The sequence below is a fragment of the Drosophila virilis genome, chromosome 3 (genome assembly GCF_030788295.1).
Source record: "Drosophila virilis strain 15010-1051.87 chromosome 3, Dvir_AGI_RSII-ME, whole genome shotgun sequence".
Lineage (NCBI taxonomy): Eukaryota > Metazoa > Arthropoda > Insecta > Diptera > Drosophilidae > Drosophila > Drosophila virilis.
The window spans coordinates 18,941,846-18,955,657 of record NC_091545.1 but is presented as its reverse complement, the minus strand read 5'-3'; the positions used below and the strand labels follow the sequence as shown (position 1 = coordinate 18,955,657).

The 13,812-nt window shown below is 39.0% G+C and overlaps 2 protein-coding genes across 10 annotated transcripts in view; both read right to left on the bottom strand.

Moving 5' to 3' along the window:
* Window positions 1-13,812, bottom strand: part of ome (dipeptidyl peptidase 4 omega) — a 69,849-nt gene that overhangs the window by 16,700 nt on the left and 39,337 nt on the right. The window lies entirely within an intron of this gene.
* LOC6622235 (thioredoxin-2) lies at window positions 642-1,385 on the bottom strand. Its single transcript, XM_002047859.4, has one exon. It carries the CDS (start codon window positions 1,283-1,285, stop codon window positions 797-799), a length of 489 nt encoding a protein of 162 aa, XP_002047895.1. The 5' UTR covers window positions 1,286-1,385; the 3' UTR covers window positions 642-796.

Below are 13,812 nucleotides of genomic sequence, written 5' to 3'. Positions count from 1 at the left end.
AGATAACGGCAAATGCTGATGAACTCTGGAAGAATTTTCCCGCCGGGCAACTGGTTCAGTTGGATGCAGTAGTTATCCAGCCGGACAAAATCGTTGGCTGCTTCCTTCTATTAAATTAGTTAAATTTTTAAAAATAAAATCAGTAAAAAGAATGTGTTCATGTTTCAGATGACGAGCATATTTGGTATATTATAATGGAGAAAAAGAACGTGAAATATTGCTTTGATTTCATTTGGAAATATAGCAAGGTTTTTTTGGTCGGGAGTGACCAATGAGAAGACACCCTCTAATCAGAGGATATACGATGAAGAAAAGTTAGCACGTAGCACTAAATTTGGCATTCATAGTTTAATTTTAAAGGTCTAAGAAAAGAAAGACTAGGCAGGCAGTTGCTATAGGTCAACCTTCACACTAAACATGATGTTATTAGCTCTTGAAAGGAACGCTAAATACTCAAAAGATGCAGAAGCGATATTATTGATTGCTTGAAATGTACAGAAGAATAGATAGAGAAGAATATTTACTGGCTATTCTAGTAGAAAATTTTATTTCGTGTTATAACTGAGCGAAGCTTTCAATTTTAACATTAACAGCTAAATTTCTCGTTGTTAGTTTTCGAAAGATGTATCGATGATAAAAAATGAAAATCGAAAAACCTTTTTTATTTCGGCTTTAAGATGCGAAATACAAAAACACAGTTCAATTTGGGCCTTGAATTTAAACGGGTCTACAAATTCTCTAAGGAGAACGTCAATCAGCGATTTTGCTTCATTAACTCGATCTGTGCAGAGGCTTGTTATTGTTTGTCCGTTGGCATGTTGTTCGATTTGCTCGGTGTAACCGCTTTCAGCATGGAGACCAGTCTGTTGGTCTTCTGAGTTGGCTGTGCGCTGGGGCCGGCAACTGGTGCTTTTTTGTCATCTGGCTTGCCGCAGAATTTTTGAAGAGTGCTTTGCACCTTGTCCCCGTTACTGCCCACAAACTGTTCTAGTTTTACCTTGTTCTTAATGATCAGAAATGATGGCATACTGCTGACGTCATACTCTTCAGCCAGGTCACCGTGATCGTCCACATCGACCTTGACAATAAGTAAACAATCCTCATACTCGTAGGCAAGCTCCTCGAGGCGTGGCCCAATCAGGGCACAGGGGCCACACCAGGTAGCAAAGAATTCCACCAGGACATGCTTATTGCCAGCCTCCGCGACGATCCTATCAAAATCTTCTTTCGATTGGATGGTTATGACCTTTTTCGGTTTGTTTTTGTTAGTGGCGGCAGATGCCATGTGTGGAAGAACTTTGTGTCAAATTTTGTACGCCGAAAAATGAAAATTTTTTTTAGTATATTTTAGGATGTTTCGAGATCATCTGACTGACAAATAGTACTAAGGTAAGACTGAGACACACAGCTACAGAGTGGCCTACAAAGCCAAAAAAGTGTTCATTTAATAACATTTTTTCTATGTTTATTGCTTCTGTTTTTACTTCAAGAATTCAAAAGGTCATTTAAGGTTCAATAGACAAAAGAAACCTTTTAGATTTGAAAAGATGTTCCATAATTAAATAAAGATCCTAAGATTAAATAATTAAAAGGTACAAGCAGAAAAATATACGCTTATCATGTCGCAGTAGCATAAGATAATGTTAAATATAAATAAACTAAGTGAATGAAGAGAATTTTACAAATCAAAATGTATGCAATTAGCTTTAAAAACGCATCTGTTTTAAGCATATTAACTTTAAGCCTTTGTGCAAAGTACGTGCGGAAGTAATAGCAAGTCGATAATACTTATTTTAATGGCAACACAGCTGAAAAGAGCCAAGTCAAAGTTCGCCCCGGTTACCCACTGTACAAAGAGCTAAGTCAAAGTTCCTCCCTGTTATCCACTGTAGCGTGGCATCCAATCTTTTGGGGCATGTGTGGGCGTGTGAACTTTTGCTGGCAGCTGCAGTTAGTCTGCTTAGCAGCTTGTTGTCGCTTTTAGTTGTACTTAGTTGGCTGTTTGTTCGTTCGGCCTGTCTTGCATTTGTCACGAATTAAGACAAATGCACCGCAGTATCCTTAAGTTGCCCCCAACCACACACACTCGTGACCGCCATTCGCAGCACCTGCATCTGCGGAGCTGCATGTGTGTGTGTATGGTCTTGCGTCTTGTGGGCGGTTCTTATCTTTTGAGAGTTTACCTTAAGGCTTTCAGGTGGTTTTAGTTTTCTTTTAAACATTATATACCCTGCAAAGGACTGAAAGGGGTGTCATGAAATTGAGAGGAATTATGTAACACTATACGACAAGGAGTCGATCCAGCTGATATACATCAGAAACGTCTACAAAGATCTATATCTATAATTTTTGAATATCTTATACTTTTTCCCTCTATTTTTATTATTCGCTGTTACTCTCACTGCTGTCTAAAATGCGCAGCTTTAAGTAGGAAAGTAGCTTGAGCCTCGAATCTAGAGCCCAGAGGGTAGTTTCTAGTCGGACAGTCTTGTTTGACACACTCTTACATTTTGTTGGCTTGTCTCTTTCGTGCTGTTCCCAAAGCGCATTTTTGAGTGTTTCTTGCAGTCGTTTGTTGGCCAAGAAGTGTCCGCTTTAAGCGCTTTAAGCATGCCATCACTTGACATTGAGCTTCCCTTAATAATCCGCTTGTTATGTGCATATGGTTCACTCACTAACCGTCCCCGAACCCCCCGCCGATTCTTTAGCTCAGTTGCATAACCTAATGAGCAGTGCAGAGAGACAAATGACAGCGTTTACACAACACACGACCGGAAACAACAGCAGCAGGTGTAGCAGACAAAATGCAACAACAACAAGAACAACAACAACAGCAGCGCGAACCGCGACAGTTAACTGTATCAGTGTCAGTTTGTGTGCCATGTTGTGCAATCGCTTCAGCATCCCCAGTCAGCAAGTGCGCCAAGTGCGCGACTTCCGCTCGCAGAGATTTGCCGCCCATTTGTCTCCCAGGCTGGCTATCTCGCTCGCACTGACTATTTGGGGCATTTGCTATGCATGCAAAGCGAAAGTGCTGACCTCGCAGTCGCACCTTGACACGCGGCGTATGAGCAATGTAATAAAATGGCGAATGGCAAGCGAACAACTAGCGAAATGTTTTTTTTTTCGCCCGTTGACATGCCAAAGAAATGGGAAAGAAATGTTAAAAATAAGCGAATCGCAAAAGTCACGTATGTGGCAAGACAAATTGCTTCAAGTGCAGAGAATGCCACTTTCACTCACTTTCCATCCATCAGTCAGTCAGTTAGTCAGTTAGTCATATAGTCAATTATTCAGTCGGCTATTCATTCAGTTATTTATATTGCGCATACGCCATGTTTCAGAGCATATTTTTATTGCGGTCAACTATGTATTGGGGTTGAGCAGCAAATGCTTTCCAACGAGGAGGCCAAATCAAATTTTTGGCTGAAGAATGGCCATGTTAAATGCCATGTTTTTGACATTTTGGCCATGGTTTGTTTTTTTTTTTTTAAAAGTTGTTCCAACAAATCAAAGATGAAATATGTTATTTTGTTGTATTTTTCGCTTATGAGTTTCTGTGAGTATTCCATAATACAGGGTATTTTGTTAGTTGTGCCCTCTGCGACTTAATGCTTTGTTGTAAAAGTTCTGACCGGAATAGCACAAAATAGTGGCAGTTAAAAGTGATTTATGGCATTTTTACTTTGGAAATTGGTTTGAAAAAAAAGCACATTCTGCAAGGGAATCAATTGTAAGTAGAAAATCGCTGTGTGAGGACTTCAAAGTGATGGTAAATAATTGTGCACCAAAAAAGTATGTTATACGAATAAAAAGGATGCTTCTCTTGGCATCTTGGCGTGACTTTCTGATTTGCTCCACAATGAAAATCAGCTGCAAGGCGTTTGCCAATTGCCTGAATGCGTTTGTGTCCCAGAACACATAAACAATTGGCTACGATTTGGTTTGGTTGTTTGGTTGTGCGGGCTGCTCATATAAACGTAGGCAATAACGAGCACGTTTAAGCATGTCAATGCTGCTGTTGTGTGGTAATTGTCCTGTTCCGACTGCCAGCTGCCAGTTGCCAAAATGATGGACAGACCACAACAGCCCAACAACAACAGAAGTGCAGAAACAACAAGCAAATTTCATTGCTCGCATTTTCCCAAATTTTGGCTTAACTAGTTTATGAACATTTTCCATGTTGCACAACGGTCCCTGCATTGGGCTTTTCGAGTACGTTGCTCCCGCTAGCCACTAGCCACTAGCCACTGGCCAAAACGTGTGAACACTCTTTCAGTGCAGCTGCATTGAAGTGTCCCAGCCCGAAAGACATTTACATTCATGCTGGGGCCATTGTAGTCAACTCCATACGTTGTTTTTGCTCCTGCTTCAGTGCTTTCAATTTTTGGTACTTGGTTTTTGTGCCAGGATGTCAGGATGTTGTTTGTCTGCCAGACTTGCCTTTCGCAGTGTTGTCAACGTGCGAAATCTCTCAAATTTTATTATGCTCGAATTCGCCGAAACTTTACAGCCGCCACAGCTGCCACAGTCGAGCCGCAATTTAATGGCGCCCTAATGTCAGCCCATTACTAGGCGCAGGAATCGGGTCCAGCCACCAACTTCAGCTCCTCCACGTTCACATGACAGTTGGCATTTTGGCCAATCACCAAAACGAGGCATGGCCTCAGCTTACAACGAGCCTCCGGCTGGGGCAACACCTAAAACTCACTTCGAGTCTGTCCTATGGCAGCGCCACCAGATGAGGCCATACATTTTAACAAGCTGCTAATGTGGGCTTTTTGTGGACCTCGTTTCTTACGTCTTGAATTTGCGTGGATTTCCAGCTTTAGCTTAAGCCTTGCTACGACGGAGAAAGTTCAAGACAGTATTAAATTGCCTGGGTACATAATTTTGATGTGTCCTAATACTTTGAGAACCATACTTTAAACTGAGGCCAACATATCCTAACTAGTTTTTCGATTTGCCTTTTTCCTTATTGATCATTTTAAAACGAAAACATTCCAATACAAGTTGCCACTGCTCATACCCTGCGCCTGTCTAATCAATAAGCATAATGTGCCCAGCAAAATGCGAACAACGTCAACAGAGCAACTACTAAGCAGTCAGCATAAAAGAGTTCAATCAATCAAATGCCACAGCAGCAGTCGAAGCAGGAGTCTAAGTGGCAGCCGACAATCTTTGTGGTAAGGGTTTCAAAAAAAAAAGAAAAAAGAAAGGGTTGTCCCGCGCTACTGCCGCTGCTGCGGCTGCTGCTCCTGATCCTGTTGCTCTTAGGCATTAAAACCACATGTGCTTCAACACAAAACATTTTATGCCCCAGAAATTGGTTTGAGGCGCTGCTGTTGCTGCTCGGGGGGGCGATGTTAGGGTCTGATACCTCGGCAACGGCCCGATTCGGTGCGGTTTGGTTCTGTCTTTCTAACAAGCTGCGTCAACAAACTAAACCACTTTGAAATTAACACGTTACATTGACATTGACAGCTTTATGCGTGGCATGCCGAGTGTCGGGTGTCGGGTGTCGGGTGTCGGGTGTCGAAGGAGTGGCATAGAGGAGCGAACAGCTATCCTGCAACGGTAGCTGTCAGCTACCGTTTGAGCCAAAGGCGTGAACACGTTGAACAGGGAAGAGAAATGCCAAACGATGCGGCAAATATGACGGTAGCTTATGGAGGCAGCGTAATGCTGACGGAATGGCTGGCGGCCGGAAGGCGCACAAAAAAGGCAATTTCCGCTGTGGCATAAACAAGACTAAGGACTGTGTGAGTGTGTGTATTGCGGGTGTGCCTATGCCTGTGCCTGTGCCTGTGCCTGTCTGCATAGTTTTTATGCGCTGGCATTCAGCGAAACGAAAATTACCAATTCAAATGTCAGAAGTCGTGGCAAGAACGCGCTATAACTACCCCATTCACACACGTCCATGCCGCTTGCCTTGACGCAAAATTAAATTCAGTGTCAATTCGTTTATATTTTCTTGTCAAGGCCTGCATCTAACGAGGGATCAGCTGGCATTGCCTGTACGTAATCAGTTGCCAAAAATGCCTAAGACAAAGCTGAGACAAATTGTCGTGTGAAAATGTCTGAAGTGCCAAGTAGAACGCACCCCAACCCCACCCAACGCCAGTTCCACAATTTATTTGCTTTCTTTTTGCCGACCCACGATTTTTCACTGGCTTTTAATTTGTTGTGCGTGCCCATCCGAACGAATTTATGCCCCAAAATTGGTTGCGGGCAGCGCCTTTGGCTCCGACCGGCTCCGTCTGGCAATAAAAAGTGCAAGTGCTGCAAAAGCAAACTGTGCGGAAACATTCAAGAAGTGTACACTTTGCCGCTCCTGTTTTTTAATGGATTTGCTGAAAGGGGTTGTGGCACAGTCTGGGCCAGAGCTTGAACTCCTGAAACTCGTTGAGTCGAAGCAAAAGCACAATAAATAGACTTTAAACCGGGCCATAACATTTACTAATATGAAATGATACTCTATTTTTATCAACATTATAAGCTTTATGACGGTGACTATGCGATAAGCCATCATATCAAATGTATTATTTATACTGGCAATTCAATGTTAACAATGCTTGTGGTACTCACTTTTTTATTTCATTGCCCGAAACTATTTCTTAGAGTGTGCAATTAAATATGTTTAATTAGCTCTGTCTGTTCCCAGCTAAAAACTGATCAAACAGTCTGCCTAATCATATGGGTTGATAGCTTACTGAGTCGTTCTTGAGAGATTAAATACGCATCATCAATTTGTGAACAGAGTATAAGAAATGATTCACTTGCAGGCAGCTCGGCGAGGAACTAGTTCATAAGCAATGAATATTCAGCCCAACTGCTGCCACCCAAGAACAAATACCCAAAGTTTAAGGTATTGCTGTGTAAATTTGTTCAGTTTTGATGCGCACTAAAATTGGATTATATTGTGCAAGCTTCATTGGAATTCAACGATTTGATAGCTATTTGATTTTGGTCTTTTACAATTTGCCTGGGAATCCGAATGACGTTGACAGCAGCAGCTACAAAAGCAGCAAACAAGAACAAAAATGACAATTGATTTGTTGTTTAAGCAATTTGTTTACATGCAATAAATTTACAAATCAACGATAATGCAATTTATTTGCTTACATTCGTATATATTTCTTTTTATTTTTATTTTTGCCGGTCATTTGTCTTTTATTATTGCAATTGAATTTCGAATATTTGTATTATTTGTTTGTGTCGTTCATTTTATGTGTCGGCTCACAGAATTTCTTCACTTTATTGAATAATTGTGCGCGCCTGTATTTTCCATATTTCTGTCTATATTGATTACTTTTTTAGTGACTTTTATTTTATATTTTTCTCGAAAAGTTTATGGAGAGAGTACGCATATTTATTATGTGACAAAATTGTGGTACATGCAAATGTATGTTTGAGAATCGGTTAAGCGAGTTAATGTGTCAGAACGTTTACATTATTTATGTTGAAATCAATTTAGAATATATGGTCGCAATTAAACATAGAATTAATTTCAGTTTTTTATGTAAACTTTTTTTTTTTTAAATTAATTTTATATGAAATAGGTTAAATGTATGGCATACTAATTAAGCCCTAATAAAACGCACAGTGTTAAGTTATTTAAATTTATATAAACCTGCATATATTAAACCTAATTGTTCAGCTTGCTTACGGGGTTACCCCCAAGGCACAAATGTTTCACTGGAGAAGCCAAGTTTATTATATTTGTCAAACAAATCTCAATGGTTTTCGCCTCAGACAACAGCTTTCACTAACCGCATTGATCCCAGGACAACAACAAAAAGAACAGAATAACAAAGTTAAATTTGAAGCGACTTCTTGTATCGTAAATATTTACGATTTAACATAAAGTTTTATATTTCAAGCTAGGGGGCTGTTGTGAAGTTTTTCCTTTTATAAGTATAAGTTTTCAACTTTTTGTTTTGGGTACATTTAGTACAGTTAATTGAAGTACGTACTTATAAAGTTGGCCAGTTAGCTGCACAGAAAAATTGTAAGAATTTTCCTAAGCTTCTCTGTTTAACATGCATTTTCCCCCTATTTTTTTTTTGCTGCTCCTTCGCTAAGCTGCAACTCATGAGCGAGCTATTTGCCGCAGCCATAGAAGACCTATAAAAACGCGGTCGAAATAAAAAGCGAGAAAGATAGAGAAAGAGCAGAAAATTGCAGCAACAAAATGCTGCAGAGTAGGTAAAAAAAAATTTTTGTTAAGCGCATCAGCGACTCAAATCTTTAAGAGGCAGCTGTAAATGAAATGTTTTTTCTTTCTCATTGATATGCGAACCAGGTTGGTTTCCCTTTGTAATGCGCCTAAAAGCGTTCTACGATTTGCAGTAACTTTTGTGCAGTAACGAATTATCATTGCCCTCTAATTGGCCCACGTTTCCCATTACGATGCTTCCATATGAAACGTGTTTTTGGCGCGCCTTCCAACACTTTCAATAGTTTCAGTTTTATATTCTAGCAGTGGGTATTGCAAGGGTTTTATGTAATATGTAACGTACTCGAATATTAATATGGAATTGTTTTATTATACAGATAGAGCGGAAATAAATTTATTATTTACGATTCCTTGCAGATAAACGTAATTTATTGCTATAGATTCTTTTGTGCAATAAGAGTTTCTTTATGGGCACTTAATGTAGATTCTGTTTGACTTGTTTTACCTCGCCTGACTTCTGCTTTTTGTCCTAGCCACACACGCAGACACTGACACACACACATACACATGCATACATGACTGCAATGTGCTGGCAAACATTTCAGCTCTTGGCAGACTTCAATGCCCATGCTCAATGCTCATTGCCAGACTGTTGACATTTTAATAAAAATTATTTCAGTGCATTCGCCGCATTGCAGAAACGCCTCTAAAAGACACGAGCATGGGCCAACTGAAGGATGGACAGGAGGAGGACAAGCTGGAGTAGGAGAGCCAGAAGCGATGTGATGCCATTAAGAGCGCTTTGCAAAATGCAATGTTTTAAGAATATATATCCGCAGATGATGCTTAAATATTTAAAGCATATTAAACTGTATTTTTTATATATATTCGGCTTAAGCATATAATCCACAAAATTATATTCTTAATGATAAAATGACGAGAACAAAAACTTTGCCTATATAAAGTTATATAATAAATATATATAATAAAGGCAATTTTTATAAAATATAAATTGCATCTTATTAAATAGAAACTGTTAAAACTATTTTGCGAAGTTTGGTGACTTTATCATGAACTTTTATATACTTTTTGGAATCACATTCAGGAATCACGCACATCATTAGCTCTACCAAATACCCAAAAAGTATGCAACAAAATGTTGCCCAACACAAAATATCATTTGCCCTTAGGTACTTTACTGGGCTTTCAAGTAAATCTCAAGTTTTCAGCCACTCATACATATTCTTTTCCCCCTTCTACTCTAAAACTTATTTGAAAGTAATAAAGTTTTATGGCACCAGCCAATTAGCAAACTAGCGAGACCAACTGGAGCCACCCAATCTCAAAAGGAATGCATAAATTCCAAAACAGTTTTATTTAATGTAAGGCATTGGCGTGACGTTAAAGCAATTTTCATTATTAGTCATTGGCTGAATCGCAGGCTCTTATCAAACTTATCAGTTGACTGGGCTTTGTCTAAGCATGAAGGCAACTCTGACCTTATCCCGATCAAAATGTCGGCAATTTGTTGACAGCTTCAGTTGAGATTAGCTGGCAAAGCGCGTGCTGAGAAAGGAGATGCACAGAACTGGAAGATCATAAATTTAGTTTATTGGCTGTGGCCATAATTATAATTTGAGATGCCTTGCAAAAGCGGATTAACTTATTGAATATGCTGTCTGAAAAGGACAGCACTCATTGCGCGAAACTTATTCTCAAGTGATTTTCTGCTTACTTTTCAAGGCCCAAGGAAAGGGTATAAGGGTTCTGTGCAAATGAATTTAAAGTGTATATGTATGTAAAGTTACAATAGTTTTGTGTAAATACATGCAACAAAGAAATACAATATTCTTAAAAGAAACCAGAAGGATAAATGTTCAGTATCAAGTGAGCTTATATAGGGCTTCGTATCTTTTTATGTTGTCCTAATTTTACAGACAACATATTGCAGAGTTGCCCGGATCTGAGGTACTAGACTTCTATGGGTCGATATAATACCTTTAGTTGTCACATTAATTAAAAATTGTCTGTATTCAAAAATTTGATTGTGGCTACAAGAATTCGTAATCAAACTAAATTAAGCCATTATAAGCTTCACTATGATAACAAAAATTGATCAAAATCTAAACAATATTGAACAATCAGTTAGGAATTGAAGCTTAATTTGACAGCAAGTTTGTTTATAGTAAGAGAAGGGAAGGGTATTTAATAGGCGGCTATGTAAAATGTACGCTTCTTGCCTGTTTTTTGTGGATTCCTCTTTTCGCCACAACAGGAACAAAATTTTTGTTGGCAAACAATATTTGGCCTACAGGCAATTTACTGATAAGCTTTGAATGCTTTAAAAAGCCAGCTTAAATTAAAAAATAAATATTGTTAATATTTGAATTTCATATTTTCGCACCGCATGCAGATGTGTAAAAAGAAACTTGTTGGCGAGCAAGTCGCAGTACACTTTGTTCAAGGCGCGTTGTTTTTGTTATGGTGGGGTTGGCTTTATGGCGCTTTGATGTTTGCATAAAGTTGAAGTTAATAAAATACTTTTATGTTTCACTTTAGCCTGGCACATTATTAAAACTAGTTTGGTTGCCACACACAAATGCACACAAACTGTGAGTAAAGGAGCTTTTAATTTAGCTGGAAAACTTGAACCAAAGTTTTTATGTCCTTGGGCGTCTGGATGGTTATTAAATGGACGCACTTGCAATTTGCTTTATGGCTGACATTAATAAGCATTGTACCCACCCAGCACAAGACATTTCAAACATGCACACACAACCTCACACAACCTCACACATATGCACGGGAACTTTGACAATTTTATGTTCGCTCGTGCAAGGCTCTGGCAGGACACTGACAACTGACTCGAGTATAACGTGAATGAAAATTTGTATGCTTATTTATGAACCTGCAACAATGAAATGCCATGCAACAAACAAATGTGGAGCCTGGCAACAGCTTGTGGCAAAAACTTATACAGAGCACTTCCATTTACACCCTGTTGTAATTCAATGTGCAGGAGCTCTACAGAAGCTGCGATTGCTATAAAATAGTGAACTTTGCTTGGACATTGAACTGGGGTCTACTGCGGCCATCATCAAATTGCTTTTAGTAACTCACGTCAGCTGTTTGCCTCATGCGAGCATCTCATGAGGATTGAAGTGTTTTGTATTATTGCCTTTTAAATGGCTTTTGTGGATGGACTCAGTACGGTGGTCAGTTGGCATGGCGTTCGGTATAAGACTTAAAGTTTTGTAATAAAGCTTAAGATAGTATAAAGCGCAGAGCTAAAAGGGTTGCCAACTTAGGGTTGAGGGTGCTTTAGAGTCGACTTAACTCTCACGGAACTGTCCATTTGAAGTGCTAAGATTGTAATCCTTAAAGCTGTAATCACGCCCTCCGCTACAGGGCCAAGTTAAAGCCCATTGTAGACTAATCAAAGCGAATGCCTTTGCTCACGGCTCATTGCCAAATGACAATAGAAGCGACCATGCGCCGACAAAGCTATTAATTAAAAGAAACAACAACAGGAGGGCCCATATAAAACGCTCGACCAATAGCAAAGTGCTTGGCCATAAAAAATACAACCAGCACAAAAGCAACAAATTAGCAACAGTCGTCCCCACATGGCCACTTTCCCGTATATACACTGAGAGAACAATACCATTGTAAGTCCGTTTAGATTGTGTTGGCTATTGAATATTATTATTATTAGCAGTATCATTAAAATAAAATTGGTTGAAATCTTGCAATTTTAAAATGGTTTTTGCTATTATTTACTTTATTGTATGTCTGGTAAGCGTAAATGTAACATATTCTTGCTCTCAGTGTACCGAAACACAGCAAACTGTTACAAGGTCTGTAAGTCCATTGTTCTGGGCACAGGACAGTCACATGTATATATATATAATATATAGATATATATAATATATGGTACCCTAGTCGTGCCTTGTGGTGAATTGTGAATTTTTGTGTATGCTCCTAAAACTGTTGCTTAAATTTAAATATTGATTCTGCACCCGACTCTCGTGCAGGTCTCAACAAATATTTACGGCCCAAGAGAGCTGCAGATATATAATGTGGCCTTTGTCTTTGGCCAATTCGAAGCTGTCTCACATACTCTAGATTCTCGTGATTGTTTTAACACAAAAACAGTAACAAGGCTTCAGGAACTTCCAAGTAACAAAGACCAACAGATACTGCTTAGAGTCAGTCTACTGTGCATTATTTGCGTGCCTAATGAGAATTTCATAGATGCCTAGATGCACATTGATGCAACACATTTGCATATCCATTGCCTTTGATATATTTCTGACAATGCTGCTTTTGAAAGTGCATTGCACGCTACGATTTCAACTGGCAGTTGATTTGAGACTTGAAGCGATGTTAATTTATAGAGCATTCGTTGATGCACGATAAGATTGTCCGCTAAACGCACACGCGACACAATCTTATCGATATCATCCACATGACATATTTAATGGCTCTAAGTGGCCATTATCGTTGGATGATTTGCGTTGTTTATGTTAACCAGACCTTTTTGAGGCATGCAACTCATTGCCTTTAGTCTAGTTGCTCTTCATGCTCAAAAGATAAGTTCAACATGGTGTAGTTTCTAATTCGAATAGTATTAAATATTTATGCAGAAGCAGGAAATGTTTGCTGACTAACTACTTAATGTGTCTATAATTAAAATTTTAAATAAAAATTTAATTAGTTATAAATAATGATTATTATGTATAGGTTCTAGCTGTCCATTAATCGGCCCAAGACCGCACTTAAGCGTAAATAAGTAAACGTCATAAATAAACTAAACTTGCTAACTATTTAACTTTTTTGTGATTAGATAACATTCGTCTAGAAAACCAAGACAGTGTGGTGCAAAGATGGTGATGGTAAAAAATTACAATGGAAGTTTTTCTTTAACTTTACCCGCCATTTAAATGATTTAACGCAATAGAATCAACGACGAGGAACTCTTTGCTTTGCCAAAATCTAACAAAAAGTATTGTGGTAATTGTGAGTGTAATTAAATGAATTAGAGAAGTACGTGCAAGTGCGTTATTTTCAGCACATTAAGTGTCGTTGTTCCTGCTGCTGCCGCACTGAGGCATGCATGAGGGGGGGGCGAACAGCGGGTCAGCTCGTTACCCACTGTGAATGCATAAACTTGAACATCGAATGACAGACACTCTCTCTTTTTCGCTGGAGTGGCTGGCCAGCATTAAGACAATCATTTTAATTGAAGTGCCACTTGTGTCCGTCATCTGTGCAAAAAAGTAAAGGGAAAACGGACACGTCTCCTCAATGAGCGCACTTTCCAACTTGTCGGCGGGCGACTGAGACGGGTCAAACACTTGAGCTTAATAAAAAGTTTTGTTACGGTTTTAGTTTTTAACTATTTACCATGTGTCAGTGTGTGGGTGTGCTCGTGTTCGTGTTGTGTGAGATGAATGTTGTTCATACTTTATAACATTAATTGCAGCTGAGATTAAAGTGTTTTTTCTATGGAGGCATAATCGAGACAACTTTGTTATTTGCTTCAATTAGACTAATAAGCAAAGTCTTCTATTCAACGGATCAAATCCCTATTAAAAGCTATTTGGTAAGTAGATGAATATAAGAAAATTAAT